Source organism: Hippopotamus amphibius, chromosome 5 (genome assembly GCF_030028045.1).
Source record: "Hippopotamus amphibius kiboko isolate mHipAmp2 chromosome 5, mHipAmp2.hap2, whole genome shotgun sequence".
NCBI classification, from domain to species: domain Eukaryota; kingdom Metazoa; phylum Chordata; class Mammalia; order Artiodactyla; family Hippopotamidae; genus Hippopotamus; species Hippopotamus amphibius.
In genome coordinates, this window is record NC_080190.1 from 136,771,232 (window position 1) to 136,784,749 (window position 13,518).

A 13,518-nucleotide genomic window follows, 5' to 3' on the forward strand; every position below is an offset into this window, starting at 1 on the left:
AGATCAATGGAACACAATAGAGAGCCCAGAGATAAATCCATGCACATATGGGTACCTTATCTTTGACAAAGGACGCAAGAATATACAATGGAAAAAAGACAGCCTCTTCAATAAGTGGTGCTGGGAAAACTGGACAGCAACATGTAAAAGAATGAAATTGGAACACTTCCTAACACCATACACAAAAATAAACTCCAAATGGATTCAAGACCTACACGTAAGGCCAGACACTATAAAACTCCTAGAGGAAAGCATAGGCAGAACACTCTATGACATACATCAAAGCAAGATCCTTTTGGACCCACCTCCTAGAATCATGGAAATAAAATCAAGAATAAACAAATGGGACCTCATGAAACTTAAAAGCTTTTGCACAGTGAAAGAAACCATACACAAGACAAGAAGACAGCCCTCAGAATGGGAGAAAATACTTGCCAACGACGCAACGGACAAAGTTTTAATCTCCAAAATATACAAGCAGCTCATGCAGCTTAATACCAAAAAAGCAAATAACCCAATCCACAAATGGGCGGAAGACCTAAATAGACATTTCTCCACAGAAGACATACAGATGGCCAACAAATGCGTGAAAAGATGCTCAACATCACTAATCGTTAGAGAAATGCAAGTCAAAGCCACCATGAAGTATCACCTCACACCAGTCAGAATGGCCATCATCAAAAAAACTAAAAACAACAAATGTTGGAGAGGGTGTGGAGAAAAGGGAACTCTCCTGCACTTCTGGTGGGAATGTAAGTTGGTACAGCCACTAGGAAAACAGTTTGGAGGTTCCTTAAAAAACTAAAAATGAAACTACCATATGACCCAGTAATCCCACTACTGGGCATATACCCAAAGAAAACCATAATCCGAAAAGAAACATGTACCGTATTGTTTATTGCAGCACTGTTTACAATAGCCAGGACATGGAAGCAACCTAAATGCCCATCAACAAATGAGTGGATAAAGATGTGGCATATGTATACAATGGAATATTACTCAGCTATAAAAAGGAATGAAATGGAGCTATATGTAACGAGGTGGATAGACCTAGGGTCTGTCATACAGAGTGAAGTAAGCCATGAAGAGAAAAACAAATATTGTATGCTAACTCATATATATGGAATCTAAAAAAACAAAGAAACAAACAAACAGTGGTACTGATGAACCCAGTGACAGGACAAGAAGAAGGATGCAGATGCAGAAAATGGACTGGAGGACACGGGGATGGGGGGACAGGGGGTGAAGGGGAAGCTGGGACGAAGTGAGAGGGTAGCATAGACATATATATACTACCAACTGTAAAATTGTTAGCTAGTGGGAAGTTGCCATATAACAAAGGGAGATCAACTCAATGACAAGGTGATGCCTTAGGGGGCCAGGATGGGGAGGGTGGGGAGGAGTCAAGGGAGGGAGGGAATATGGGGATATGTGTATAAATACAGCTGATTGACTTTAGTGTACCTCAAAAACTGGTACAAGAGTGTGAAGCAATTATATTCCAATAAAGAGCTAAAAAAAAAAAAAAAAAAAAGAGGTATTAAAGAAATAGTCATTCCATAATGGTAAGAGTGAATAGTGGATGATTCTGAGAGATAGGCTGAGTGAAAGAAGGCAGACATGAGTATGTACTGTGTGATTCTGTTTAAATGAAGTTGAAGAACACACAAAAATGAGAATATTGGCCACCCATGGTGGGGATTTGATATTACCTGAGAAGGGATGTAGGAGACCCTTCTAGGGTGCTTGAAATGTGTGGTGGTTGCATACGTAAAATTTTTTTGAACTCTTTGTTTAAGATTTTGTGCTTTACTGTATATCACAATAATCCAAAATAAAGTCCCTTAATAAAGTAATTGCTCATTAAGTGATGGTTTAAAAATTATTAATGAGTCAAAAAAGAAGAATTGTATGTTCAACTTAGTTTTATGCACAGTGTTTCTTAATAATGGCACTATGGGCTTTTTGGACTAGAGAAGTATTATGTAGTATTACCATCTTTAGCCAGTGCTTGCTAAATGCCAGTACTGTTCCCCTATCATTGTGATAATGAAAGACAGATAAAACAATTAAACTGCTCTTCCCACATATTTTCACATACCTCTGGATGGAGGGTTGTACTGTTCCTCATTGAGAGCTATAGGTATAGGATTAAGTTCAAGGGCTGGAAGGGATGGCTTGCTAATCAGATTCATACCCTGGACAGGTTGAAATTTATCTGCATTTACTCGATAGCTTGGAATGATTCTGTAACACTGAAAATACCAAGCCTACCTTGAGATTCTTAGGACTTTATGAGCCTTTAACATGTTTAATGCTAGTAGATATTGATATGGATTGGAAATTTTTCTGTCCTGCAAACTTTGCTTATTGTGAGTATCTTTCAGACTGTCTTGAGTAATCCACTTAGTCTTTTGGTCATCTAAATGTGAATAAAGAGAAAGAAGATAAAGGCTCTGGAATATCTAGGATTTTTTTTTTTTTTTTTGAATTATTGAGCCTAAGAAAATACCTTCAACGTATTGAGGCATGTTGTAACAATATTCTAGTTGATTGAAAAAATAAAAAGCTTTAGTTAAAAGGGTATTGATAATTTTGCAATAAATAGGCATTCTTTGAAATCTGGGATACACCTAAAAATATGTAATAAGTTTTTCTGTTTGGTTATGGTAAGAGAGTCCCATAGAAAGGCATCATTTCTAGGATGATTTGATATCACTGCATAATGTGCCATTCTGAAGCTTGTATAGAGGGCATTGCACGTCAGTCACTTCTGAAATATAAAGTGAACACTTCTGTTTTCTAGAGCTCAAGTAACTTCATGAATACTACAAACTTCCAGTCTCTTCGACCTTTGCCATCCATTCAGATACTGGTGGATAAAATTAATCTGGAACATTCTGTGCCGATGTATGCTGAACAGTTGGTGCATGTGGTCAGCAGCCTTACTCAGCCTTCTGATAATCTGCTTCATTATTGCTATGCACATTGCTACCTTAAGGTATGAAAAGTGAATTTTCTTGTGTATTAGTATCTGGTTGGCTTTGGGAGTTAAAAAAAATCTTTTTTCTTGGAGTTGTGATTTTACAGAATTAGTACCCCATAAGATGAGGTTTAAATAAGATTGAGAGATATATTCATTATTCAGTACAATTACTATAAAAATAAAAGTGTACCTATTTTAAAGATTTCTTCAATTATTTGGTGTTAATAGCTTGATATTTGTAAGATAATAGTTAAAATTTTTGAAGGTTTTATGTATCATTGATTATAAGCAATGTGAAAGCACTAAGGATGTTTTAAAAGATTCATGATTTCTTTGAGGGGAATATTTATGAGACAATGTTTTATAAAGCGAGTTTAACACATTTGTTTTTTAGTCATTTTTGAATTCATGTTAATTTCTTAATGAAAAAGAAAACTTTATTACTTTAAATCAAGTTATGTGAAGTTAATTGTTGGAGACTTTGCTCAGCTCTTCCATCTCTTTTTTTTTTTTTAAGTAAATAAGTAATACATCCCAGTATAGGTACTTACAAATAAATTCAAAAGTTGTGTAATAAGTGTTTTTGCTAAGCAAACAGACATGTATAATCTAAGCAGAGATAGCGTATACCTAATTAAATTCTTTTTTATGGACTAAAGGAATCTGTGCCTTTAGTTGAATTCAAGAATAAGTACTAATAATGCACTGTTTTATATAAAGTATTGAGAATTAGAAGACTCTAAAAATAGACTTCTGGCTTTATTGGTTCATGCTTTATAGTTTGATGTTTTAAAGTTCTTAATTCGTGTCTTTGTAGAGTAAAAAGAAAGGAATTTAAAGATACTAGTTTTAAATCATCTCCAGGCATATTTAAATTTAAGGTGTTAAAATCTGAGTGTTTTCAAATCATGTAGAGTAGAAAAACACGTTTTTCTGGATGTTCATGCAAAGCCCATTTTTAAGGCAATGGAGAAGGAAATTCTGCTCCCTCGTAGGAGGAGTTGACAGTATTATATTGTGAAGGGGTGTAGATAAAGGAAAGTGTGATTCTTTGGGGGCCATTATTATAATGATATATCAAAAGTGTTTTATGTCATGCGGAGAGTAGCAGAAGGTATTTTTGAAAGTTAGGTACATAGAGAATATGTTATAATTGTGCTTTTTTATTCATTCCCACAATTAATACACTGAGGTGTATGATTTTTTTTTTATATTGTCACAACTTGAATATCAGGTTATATTAAGGATATTTACATTGTTTTATCAAAGCAAGTCTAATTTTAGGCAGTTCTTTCCAAGGTGTTCTACTTAGATGGGATTCATTCATTTGGTAAATACAGAGTTCTTTCCATATTGCAGACACTTAACACTAAAGATGAAACAGGCATGCCCCATCCTCAAGGAAAATGGTCACCAAAGCTATTGGTCACCAATATGGTTGTCAGTCATAGTGACATAAAAGTTATCGGAATGGTTGTTTACTACTACTATTTGTTAATATGTTAAATGATCACTTGACTTTCTAGGGAAATGTGAAAGTTATAGTGTAGTCCAGATAAAGTTATGTTTTTGGGAAAAGGTCTTGGCTACATTTTGTATCTAGTTGTCCTTCATATTTTGGTTAGTTTGACTACAGCTGTAATGGATAAGTTAAATGTGCCAGGAAGATAGGTGTTGGACATAGTATGATATATATAGAAAAACTTCCCTGATATTAAGAATATTGAATACTTTAAAAATTAAAGCCTTGAGTCTTGACTATTTGATTGCATTTTTAAAAATTTCATTGCATTTCTGATGCTTCTTCAGTGGCCTAGTACATTTTAAAACTTTTAGGACTTGGTAGAGAGTTTTAGTTTTGTGACTATTTGGAACTGACTAAAAATACCATTTTGTTACAAAATTTATGGCAGTTCATGTTACTTGGGATGATTACTGTAACCCTTGAGGAAGTTTTCAAAGTTTAATTTTCACTATTACGGTGTTAAAATATGGTAGTGGAGGATTTAAATCTGCTTCATGTGTGCTTGGCATTTTAGACTCTAATTTTCATTTTTTAAATTTATCTATTTATTTATTGGCTGCGTTGGGTCTTTGTTGCTGCACGTGGGCTTTCTCTAGTTGCAGTGAGCGGGGCCTACTCTTTGTTGCAGTGTGCAGGCTTCTCATTGCAGTGGCTTGTTTTGTTAGGGAGCACAGGCTCTAGGCGTGCAGTCTTCAGTAGTTGTGGCATGCAGGCTCAGTAGTTGTGGCAAGTGGGCTCTAGGGTGTGTGGGTTTCAGTAGTTATGGTATGCAGGCTTAGTTGTTCCGTGGCATGTGGGATCTTCCTGGGGGATCGAATCTGTGTCCCCTGGATTGGCAGGTGGATTCTTAACCACTGTGCCACCAGGGATGTCCCTTCTAAGTAATTTTCAATTAAATGCTCAAACAAATGCTTAAGTTTTAATTTTGTATATGTAAATGTGTTATTGACTATATGACAAAATAGTATATGGTTTCTACTTCATGTAGTGAAATTTATTATTTGAGAGAGTTAGCATGGAAGAAACTTTCATATGTCTTACCAAGTCCTCTTTATTTAAATGCTAAACCTGTTTTTGAATATGTGTAGCTAAGACATTACAAGGCATCTGAAGTTTGAAACATAAAAAATAAGTTAGTGAAAGCACTATGTAGGGTATAGCAAGATATATAAATTTAAGGCTTTGTTACTTATAAGGATCAGCTATAGCAGATGCTTCAGAGAGATCAAGAAGGTTATAGTAGAATCAAAAACCTTTGAATTTTTTGGATTTGGGAATTTTTGACCTCCAGTAAATAGTGTTCCCTGGGGATTTCAAGAAATTGTGCTTTCATGCATGGCTGGTGGATGTATGATTGGTATCATTTTGGAGAGTGCTTTCGCAGAATCTGATATATTTGAAAACACATCTACCTTACACCCCTCTATTCCAATTTTCAGTATATATACTATAGCAGGGACCAGCAGACTTTTCTCTGAAGGTTCAGATAGTAAGTATTTTAGGCTTTGTGGGCTGAGAGGCAAAATTTAGGATATTGTGTAGGTACTTAAATAATAAAAGAACAAATTTCAATGAATTTTGAGTTGATAAAATTCAAAATGCAAGATAGGAGCCTTTTTTTTTTTAATAGTACAGTTTTACTAATGAGAAGAAGGAATTCCTTTTCTTGGCGTAACATTTTACCTTAGTGTTCAACTTATCCACTTAGTTGGTAAGTTTCAACTTAGTGTTCCCTATTATCAAATCAGTTATAAATGTACATGTGTAAAATTATTCTTAGTTTGTAGGTAGTACAAAAACAGACAGTGGTTGGAATTTGATCTGTGTGCTGTAGTTTGTTGACCCTTGTCCCAGAGAAATTTTTGCATATATAGATATGTACAACCGGAAGTCTGTAAATGCCTACATGGATAGTTTTCTGTAGCATAATTTTTGATGGGAATATCAGAAACATAATGGTATATATAATATGATGCCATTTATGTAAATTAAGAGAACAAAATGGTGCTAAAGTTGTTCACAGATATGAAAGGGTTTATAAAGGTATAACAAAAGGGCGGGATACTCCTGAAAGTGGATTTGGGAGATCTGGGCATGGCTTGCAGGCTCCAGTGAGATTAGTGTGAAGGTCATGGATTAGGTAAACTTTAGTTATGTTATAAGATTGTAAATTTTTGAATAACTTTATTGAGATAATTTACATACCATAAGTTCACCATTTTTAAGAAATAGAAATTAGTGATTTTTAGTATTTTCACAGAGTTAAAGCAACCATCACCATCTAATTCCAGAATATTTTCATCACCCCAAAAAGACACCATTAGTGTTTACTCTCCATTTACTCCTCCTACCCCCTGTAAACACTGACCTGCTTTCTGTCTCTGTGTATTTGCCTAGTTCATATAAATGGAATCATACAACATATGGTCTTTTATGACTGGCTTCTTTCGCTTAGCATGTTTTTCAGGGTTCATGCATGCTGTAACATGTATCAGTACTTTATTCCCTTTTTATGATTGAATAATACATTATATGTTTATACACTATATTTTGTCCATTTATCTGGTTAGTGGAAATTTATGTTGTTTCCATTTTTTGGCCATTATGAGCAATACAGCTCTGAACGTTTCTGTATAGGTTTTTGTATAAACACAGGTTTCATTTCCCTCGGGTATATACCTAGGTGTGGAGCTGCCTCTTCTATGGTAACTCTATCTTTAACATTTTTAGGAACTGCCAAACCTTTTTTCCAAAGGGATTCTTGCATTTCCTGTCCCACTAGTAGTGAATTAGGGTTCTTATTTCTCTACATCCTCACTGACACTTGTTACTGTCTTTTTGATTTTAATCATCTTGGTGGTTGTGAAGAGGTATCTCCTTGTGGTTTTGATACATTTTTCTCTAGTGACTAATGATGTTGAGCTTTTTGTTGTTGTTGTTGTGCTTCTTGGACATTTGTATATCTTCTTTGGAGAATATTCAAATCTTTTGCCCATTTTAAAATGAAGTTCTTTTGTATTTTTATTGTTGAGTTGTAAGCATTCCTTATGTATTCTGAAGGATTTTATTTCATTGAAAGTGTAGGTGACAGCATGACATTGATTTAAAAAATTCTCGGTGATGAAAAAATTATTTATTGTTTCCCTACTTAAATTGTTGTTGGAAAAAAATTAGGAGAAAATACTTAATTTCTCTCCATAAAGAAAAGAATATAAGTATCAGTTTCAGTCCAGAATTTCTTTTTGTTTTGGTGGATACATGAATAGAAACTATGAGGGTGAGTCAAAAATTATCCGCACTCAGCACTCTGGTTATGTTAAAACTTCTGTTGGCTGCACTGTATTATCAATGCTTTCATTCAAGGCTGCTGTCTCCCCAGTCACTGCTGTGCAGGTGTGAATGTGTTACATCAGTTCATTTGTAACTGCGGTGCAAGCACAAATGGATGCCCCACTTGTGATTTGCAGGAAAGAAGAGCAGCATGCAGTGATTTGTTTTTTGTGGTCTGAGGGTGTACCTGGTGCAATTATTTATCGAAGGCTTTGTGCACAGCATGGAGAAAGTGTTTTGTCATGAAGAAGTGTGTATAAGTGGACGGAGATTCTTATTGAAGAGCTGAAGCCTAAACTTCGGGTTAAACGCAGAGGACTGCTATCCAAGGGCCTTGTGATCTTGCGTGACAAGGCACGTCCACACACTTCTGCCCACACTGTCGACACTGCAAAAACTTCGTTTTGAGGTGTTAAAGCATCCTCCCTATAGTCTTGCTCCATCGGACTTTCACCTCTTTGGTCCCCTGAAAGCAGACCTAGCAGAACAAAGATTGATTTCTGATGAAGAAGTGAAGAGAGTGGTGTATTCATGGCTCACAGCTCAGCCTAAAACATTTTTTTATTTTTTTATTTTTTTTTTATTTTTTAATTTTTTTAATTTTTTATTTTTTTGGGGGTACACCAGGTTCAATCAACTGTTTTTATACACATATCCCCATATTCCCTCCCTTCCTTGATGCCCCCCCCCTCGAGTTCCCCCCCCCCGCCCCAGTCCTCTAAGGCATCTTCCATCCTCGAGTTGGACTCCCTTTGTTATACAACAACTTCCCACTGACTATTTTACAGTTGGTAGTATATATATGTCTGTGCTACTCTCTCGCTTCTTCTCAGTTTCCCCTTCACCCCCCGCCCCCTCCCATACCTCGAGTTCTCCAGTCCATTCTCTGTATCTGCTTCCTTGTTCTTGTCACTGAGTTCATCAGTACCATTTTTAGATTCCGTATATGTGAGTTAGCATACAATATTTGTCCTTCTCTTTCTGACTTACTTCACTCTGTATGACAGATTGTAGTTCTATCCACCTCATTACATATAGCTCCATCTCATCCCTTTTTATAGCTGAGTAATATTCCATTGTATATATATGCCACATCTTCTGTATCCATTCATTTGTTGATGGGCATTTAGGTTGCTTCCATGTCCTGGCTATTGTAAAGAGTGCTGCAATAAACATGATGGTACAAGTTTCTTTTGGGATTATGGTTTTCTTTGGGTATATGCCCAGGAGTGGGATGACTGGATCATATGGTAGTTCTATTTGTAGTTTTTTAAGGAACCTCCAAATTGTTTTCCATAGTGGCTGTACCAACTTACAGTCCCACCAACAGTGCAGGAGAGTTCCCTTTTCTCCACACCCTCTCCAACATCTGTTGTTTCCAGACTTTGTGATGATGGCCATTCTGATTGGTGTGAGGTGATACCTCATTGTGGCTTTGACTTGCATTTCTCTGATGATGAGTGATGTTGAGCATCTTTTCATGTGTTTGTTGGCCATCTGTATGTCTTCTTTGGAGAAATGTCTATTTAGGTCTTCTGCCCATTTGTGGATTGGGTTATTTGCTTTTTTGGTATGAAGCTGCCTGAGCTGCTTGTATATTTTGGAGGTTAATCCTTTGTCCGTTGTTTCATAGGCAATTATTTTTTCCCATTCTGAGGGTTGCCTTTTAGTCTTGCTTATGGTTTCTTTTGCTGTGCAAAAGCTTTTAAGTTTCATGAGGTCCCATGTGTTTATTCTTGATTTTATTTCCATGATTCTAGGAGGTGGGTCCAAAAGGATGTTGCTTTGATGTATGTCAAAGAGTGTTCTGCCTATGTTTTCCTCTAGGAGTTTGATAGTGTCTGGCCTTACATGTAGGTCTTTAATCCATTTGGAGTTTATTTTTGTGTATGGTGTTAGGAAGTGTTCTAATTTCATTCTTTTACATGTTGCTGTCCAATTTTCCCAGCACCACTTATTGAAGAGGCTGTCTTTTTTCCATTGTATACTCGTGCCTCCTTTGTCAAAGATAAGGTGCCCATATGTGTTTGGGCTTACTTCTGAGTTCTCTATTCTATTCCATTGATCTTCCTTTCTATTTTTTTGTGCCAGTACCATACTGTCTTGATCACTATGGCCTTGTAGTATAGTTTGAAGTCAGGAAGCCTGATTCCACCTACTCCATTTTTCCTTCTCAAGATTGCTTTGGCTATTCAGGGTCTTTTGCGTTTCCATACAAATCGTAAGATTTCTTGCTCTAGTTCTGTGAAAAATGCCATTGGTAATCTGATCGGGATTGCATTAAATCTGTAAATTGCTTTGGGTAGTACGGTCATTTTCACGATGTTGATTCTTCCAATCCAGGAACATGGTATGTCCCTCCATCTGTTTGTGTCGTCTTTGATTTCTTTCATCAATGTCTTAAAGTTTTCTGCATACAGATCTTTTGCCTCCTTAGGCAGGTTTATTCCTAGGTATTTGATTCTTTTTGTTGCAATGGTGAATGGGAGAGTTTCCTTCATTTCTCTTTCTGCTCTTCCGTTGTTAGTGTATAGGAATGCAAGAGATTTCTGTGCATTAATTTTGTATCCTGCTACTTTACTAAACTCATCAATGAGTGCTAGCAGTTTTCTGGTAGAGTCTTTAGGGTTTTCTATATATAGTATCATGTCATCTGCAAAGAGTGATAATTTTACTTCTTCTTTTCCAATTTGGATTCCTTTAATTTCTTTTTCTTCTCTGATTGCTGTGGCTAACACTTCCAAAACTATGTTGAATAACAGTGGTGAGAGTGGACACCCTTGTCTTGTTCCTGTTCTTAGAGGGAATTCTTCCAGTTTTTCTCCATTGAGAACAATGTTGGCTTTTGGTTTGTCATATATGGCTTTTATGATGTTGAGGTAATTTCCTTCTATGCCCATTTTCTGGAGAGCTTTTATCATAAATGGATGTTGAACTTTGTCAAAAGCTTTTTCTGCATCTATTGAAATGATCATATGGTTTTTATCCTTCAATTTGTTGATATGATGTATCACGTTGATTGATTTGCGTATATTGAAGAATCCTTGCATCCCAGGGATAAACCCCACTTGATCGTGGTGTATGATTTTTTTAATGTGCTGTTGCAGTCTGTTAGCTAGTATTTTGTTGAGGATTTTTGCATCTATATTCATCAGTGATATTGGTCTGTAGTTTTCTTTTTTTGTGACATCTTTGCCTGGTTTTGGTATCAGGGTGATGGTAGCCTCGTAGAATGAGTTTGGGAGTGCTCCACCTTCTGCAATATTTTGGAAGAGTTTGAGAAGGATAGGTGTTAACTCTTCTCGAAATGTTTGATAGAATTCGCCTGTGAATCCATCTGGTCCTGGGCTTTTGTGTGTTGGGAGATTTTTAATCACTGCCTCAATTTCTGTACTTGTGATTGGTCTGTTCATGGTTTCTATTTCTTCCTGGTTCAGTCTTGGAAGATTGTATTTTTCTAAGAATGTATCCATTTCTTCCAGGTTATCCAATTGATTGGCATAGAGTTGCTTGTAGTAGTCTCTCATGATGTTTTGTATTTCTGAGGTGTCTGTTGTTACTTCTCCTTTTTCATTTCTAATTCTGTTGATTTGCATCTTCTCCCTTTTTTTCTTGATGAGTCTGGCTAATGGTTTATCAATTTTGTTAATCTTCTCAAAGAACCAGCTTTTAGTTTTATTTATTTTTCTTATGGTTTCTTTCCTTTCTTTTTCATTTATTTCTGCTCTGATCTTTATGATTTCTTTCCTTCTGCTCGCTTTGGGGTTTCTTTGTTCTTCTTTCTCTAGTTGTTTGAGGTGTAAGGTTAGGTTGTTTATTTGATAATTTTGTTGTTTCTTAAGGTAGGACTGTATTGCTATAAACTTCCCTCTTAGAACTGCTTTTGCTGCGTCCCATAGGGTTTGGGTTGTTGTGTTTTCGTTGTCATTTGTTTCTAGATATTTTTTGATTTCCTCTTTGATTTCTGTAGTGATTCCTTGGTTGTTTAAGAGTGAATTGTTTAGCCTCCATGTGTTTGTATTTTTTGCAGTTTTTTTCCTGTAATTGATATCTAGTCTCATGGCGTTGTGGTCTGAGAAGATGCTTGATATGATTTCAATTTTCTTGAATTTGCTGAGGTTTGATTTGTGACCCAAGATGTGATCTATCCTGGAAAATGTTCCGTGTGCACTTGAGAGGAAAGTGTAGTCTGTCGTTTTTGGATGGAATGTCCTATAAATATCAATGAAGTCGAGATGGTCTAATGTGTCATTTAAAGCTTGTGTGTCTTTATTTATTTTCTGTTTGGATGATCTGTCCATTGATGTAAGTGGGGTGTTCAAGTCACCCACTATAATTGTGTTACTGTCGATGTCCCCTTTTATAGCTGTTAGCATTTGCCTTATGTATTGAGGTGCTCCTATATTGGGGGCATAGACATTTACCATTGTGATATGTTCTTCTTGGATGGATCCCTTGATCATTATGTAGTGCCCTTCCTTGTCTCTTTTAATAGTCTTTACTTTCAAGTCTAATTTGTCTGATATGAGTATTGCTACTCCAGCTTTCTTTTGACTTCCATTTGCATGGAATATCTTTTTCCATCCCTTCACTTTCAGTCTATATGTATCCCTTGTTCTGAAGTGGGTTTCTTGTAGGCAGCATATAGAAGGGTCTTGTTTTTGTATCCATTCAGCCAGTCTGTGTCTTTTGGTTGGAGCATTTAGTCCATTTACATTTAAAGTGATTATTGACATGTGTGTTCCAATGACCATTTTCTTAATTGTTTTGGGTTTGTATTTGTAGGTGTTTTCCTTTTCTTGTGTGTCCTACTTAGAGAAGTTCCTTTAGCACTTGTTGTAAGGCTGGTTTGGTGGTGCTGAATTCTCTTAACTTTTGCTTGTCTGGAAAGCTTTTGATTTCTCCCTCAAATCTGAATGAGATTCTTGCTGGGTAGAGTATTCTTGGCTGTAGGTTTCTCTCTTTCAGGACTTTCAGTATATCCTGCCATTCCCTTCTGGCCTACAGAGTTTCTGTAGAAAGGTCAGCTGTTATCCTGATGGGTTTTCCCTTATATGTTGTTTGTTGCTTTTCTCTTGCTGCTTTTAATATTTTTTCTTTGTGTTTAATTGTCGTTAGTTTGATTAATATGTGTCTTGGTGTATTTCTCCTTGGGTTTATTCTTTATGGGACTCTCTGTGCTTCTTGGACTTGGTGAATTATTTCCTTTCCCATGTTGGGGAAGTTTTCCACTATAACCTCTTCAAAGATTTTCTCAGACCCTTTCTTGTTTTCTTCTTCTTCTGGGATGCCTATAATTCGAATGTTGGTACGTTTAAGGTTATCACTGAGGTCTCTGAGGCTGTCTTCTAGTCTTTTTATTTTTTTATCTTTTTCCTGTTCTGTGGCGTTTATTTCTCCCATTCTATCTTCCAACTCACTTATTTGTTCTTCTGCCTCAGTCATTCTGCTGGTTAGAGCATCTAGAGTATTTTTAATTTCAGTTATTTTGTTATCCATTGCTGTTTGTTTTTCTGAGTTCTTATGAGCTGTTTCTTGTACTTTCTCTATTTTGTTATCGAGATTTTGTATCATTTTTACTATCATGACTCTAAATTCTTTTTCAGGCATTTTTCCTATTTCCTCCTCATTTATTTGGTCTTGTGGGTTTTTTTCCTGCTCCTTTGCCTGCATGGTG

At 36.1% G+C, this 13,518-nt stretch overlaps 1 protein-coding gene across 11 annotated transcripts in view; it reads left to right on the forward strand.

Annotated features, from left to right (window-relative positions):
• VPS13B (vacuolar protein sorting 13 homolog B) overlaps positions 1-13,518 on the forward strand; it is a 773,631-nt gene that overhangs the window by 89,137 nt on the left and 670,976 nt on the right. For all 11 annotated transcript variants that reach the window (XM_057735654.1, XM_057735658.1, XM_057735653.1 and 8 more), the window contains one exon: positions 2,807-3,001. In XM_057735654.1, the coding sequence (XP_057591637.1) occupies positions 2,807-3,001 (195 nt within the window). The remainder of the gene's footprint in view (positions 1-2,806; positions 3,002-13,518) is intronic.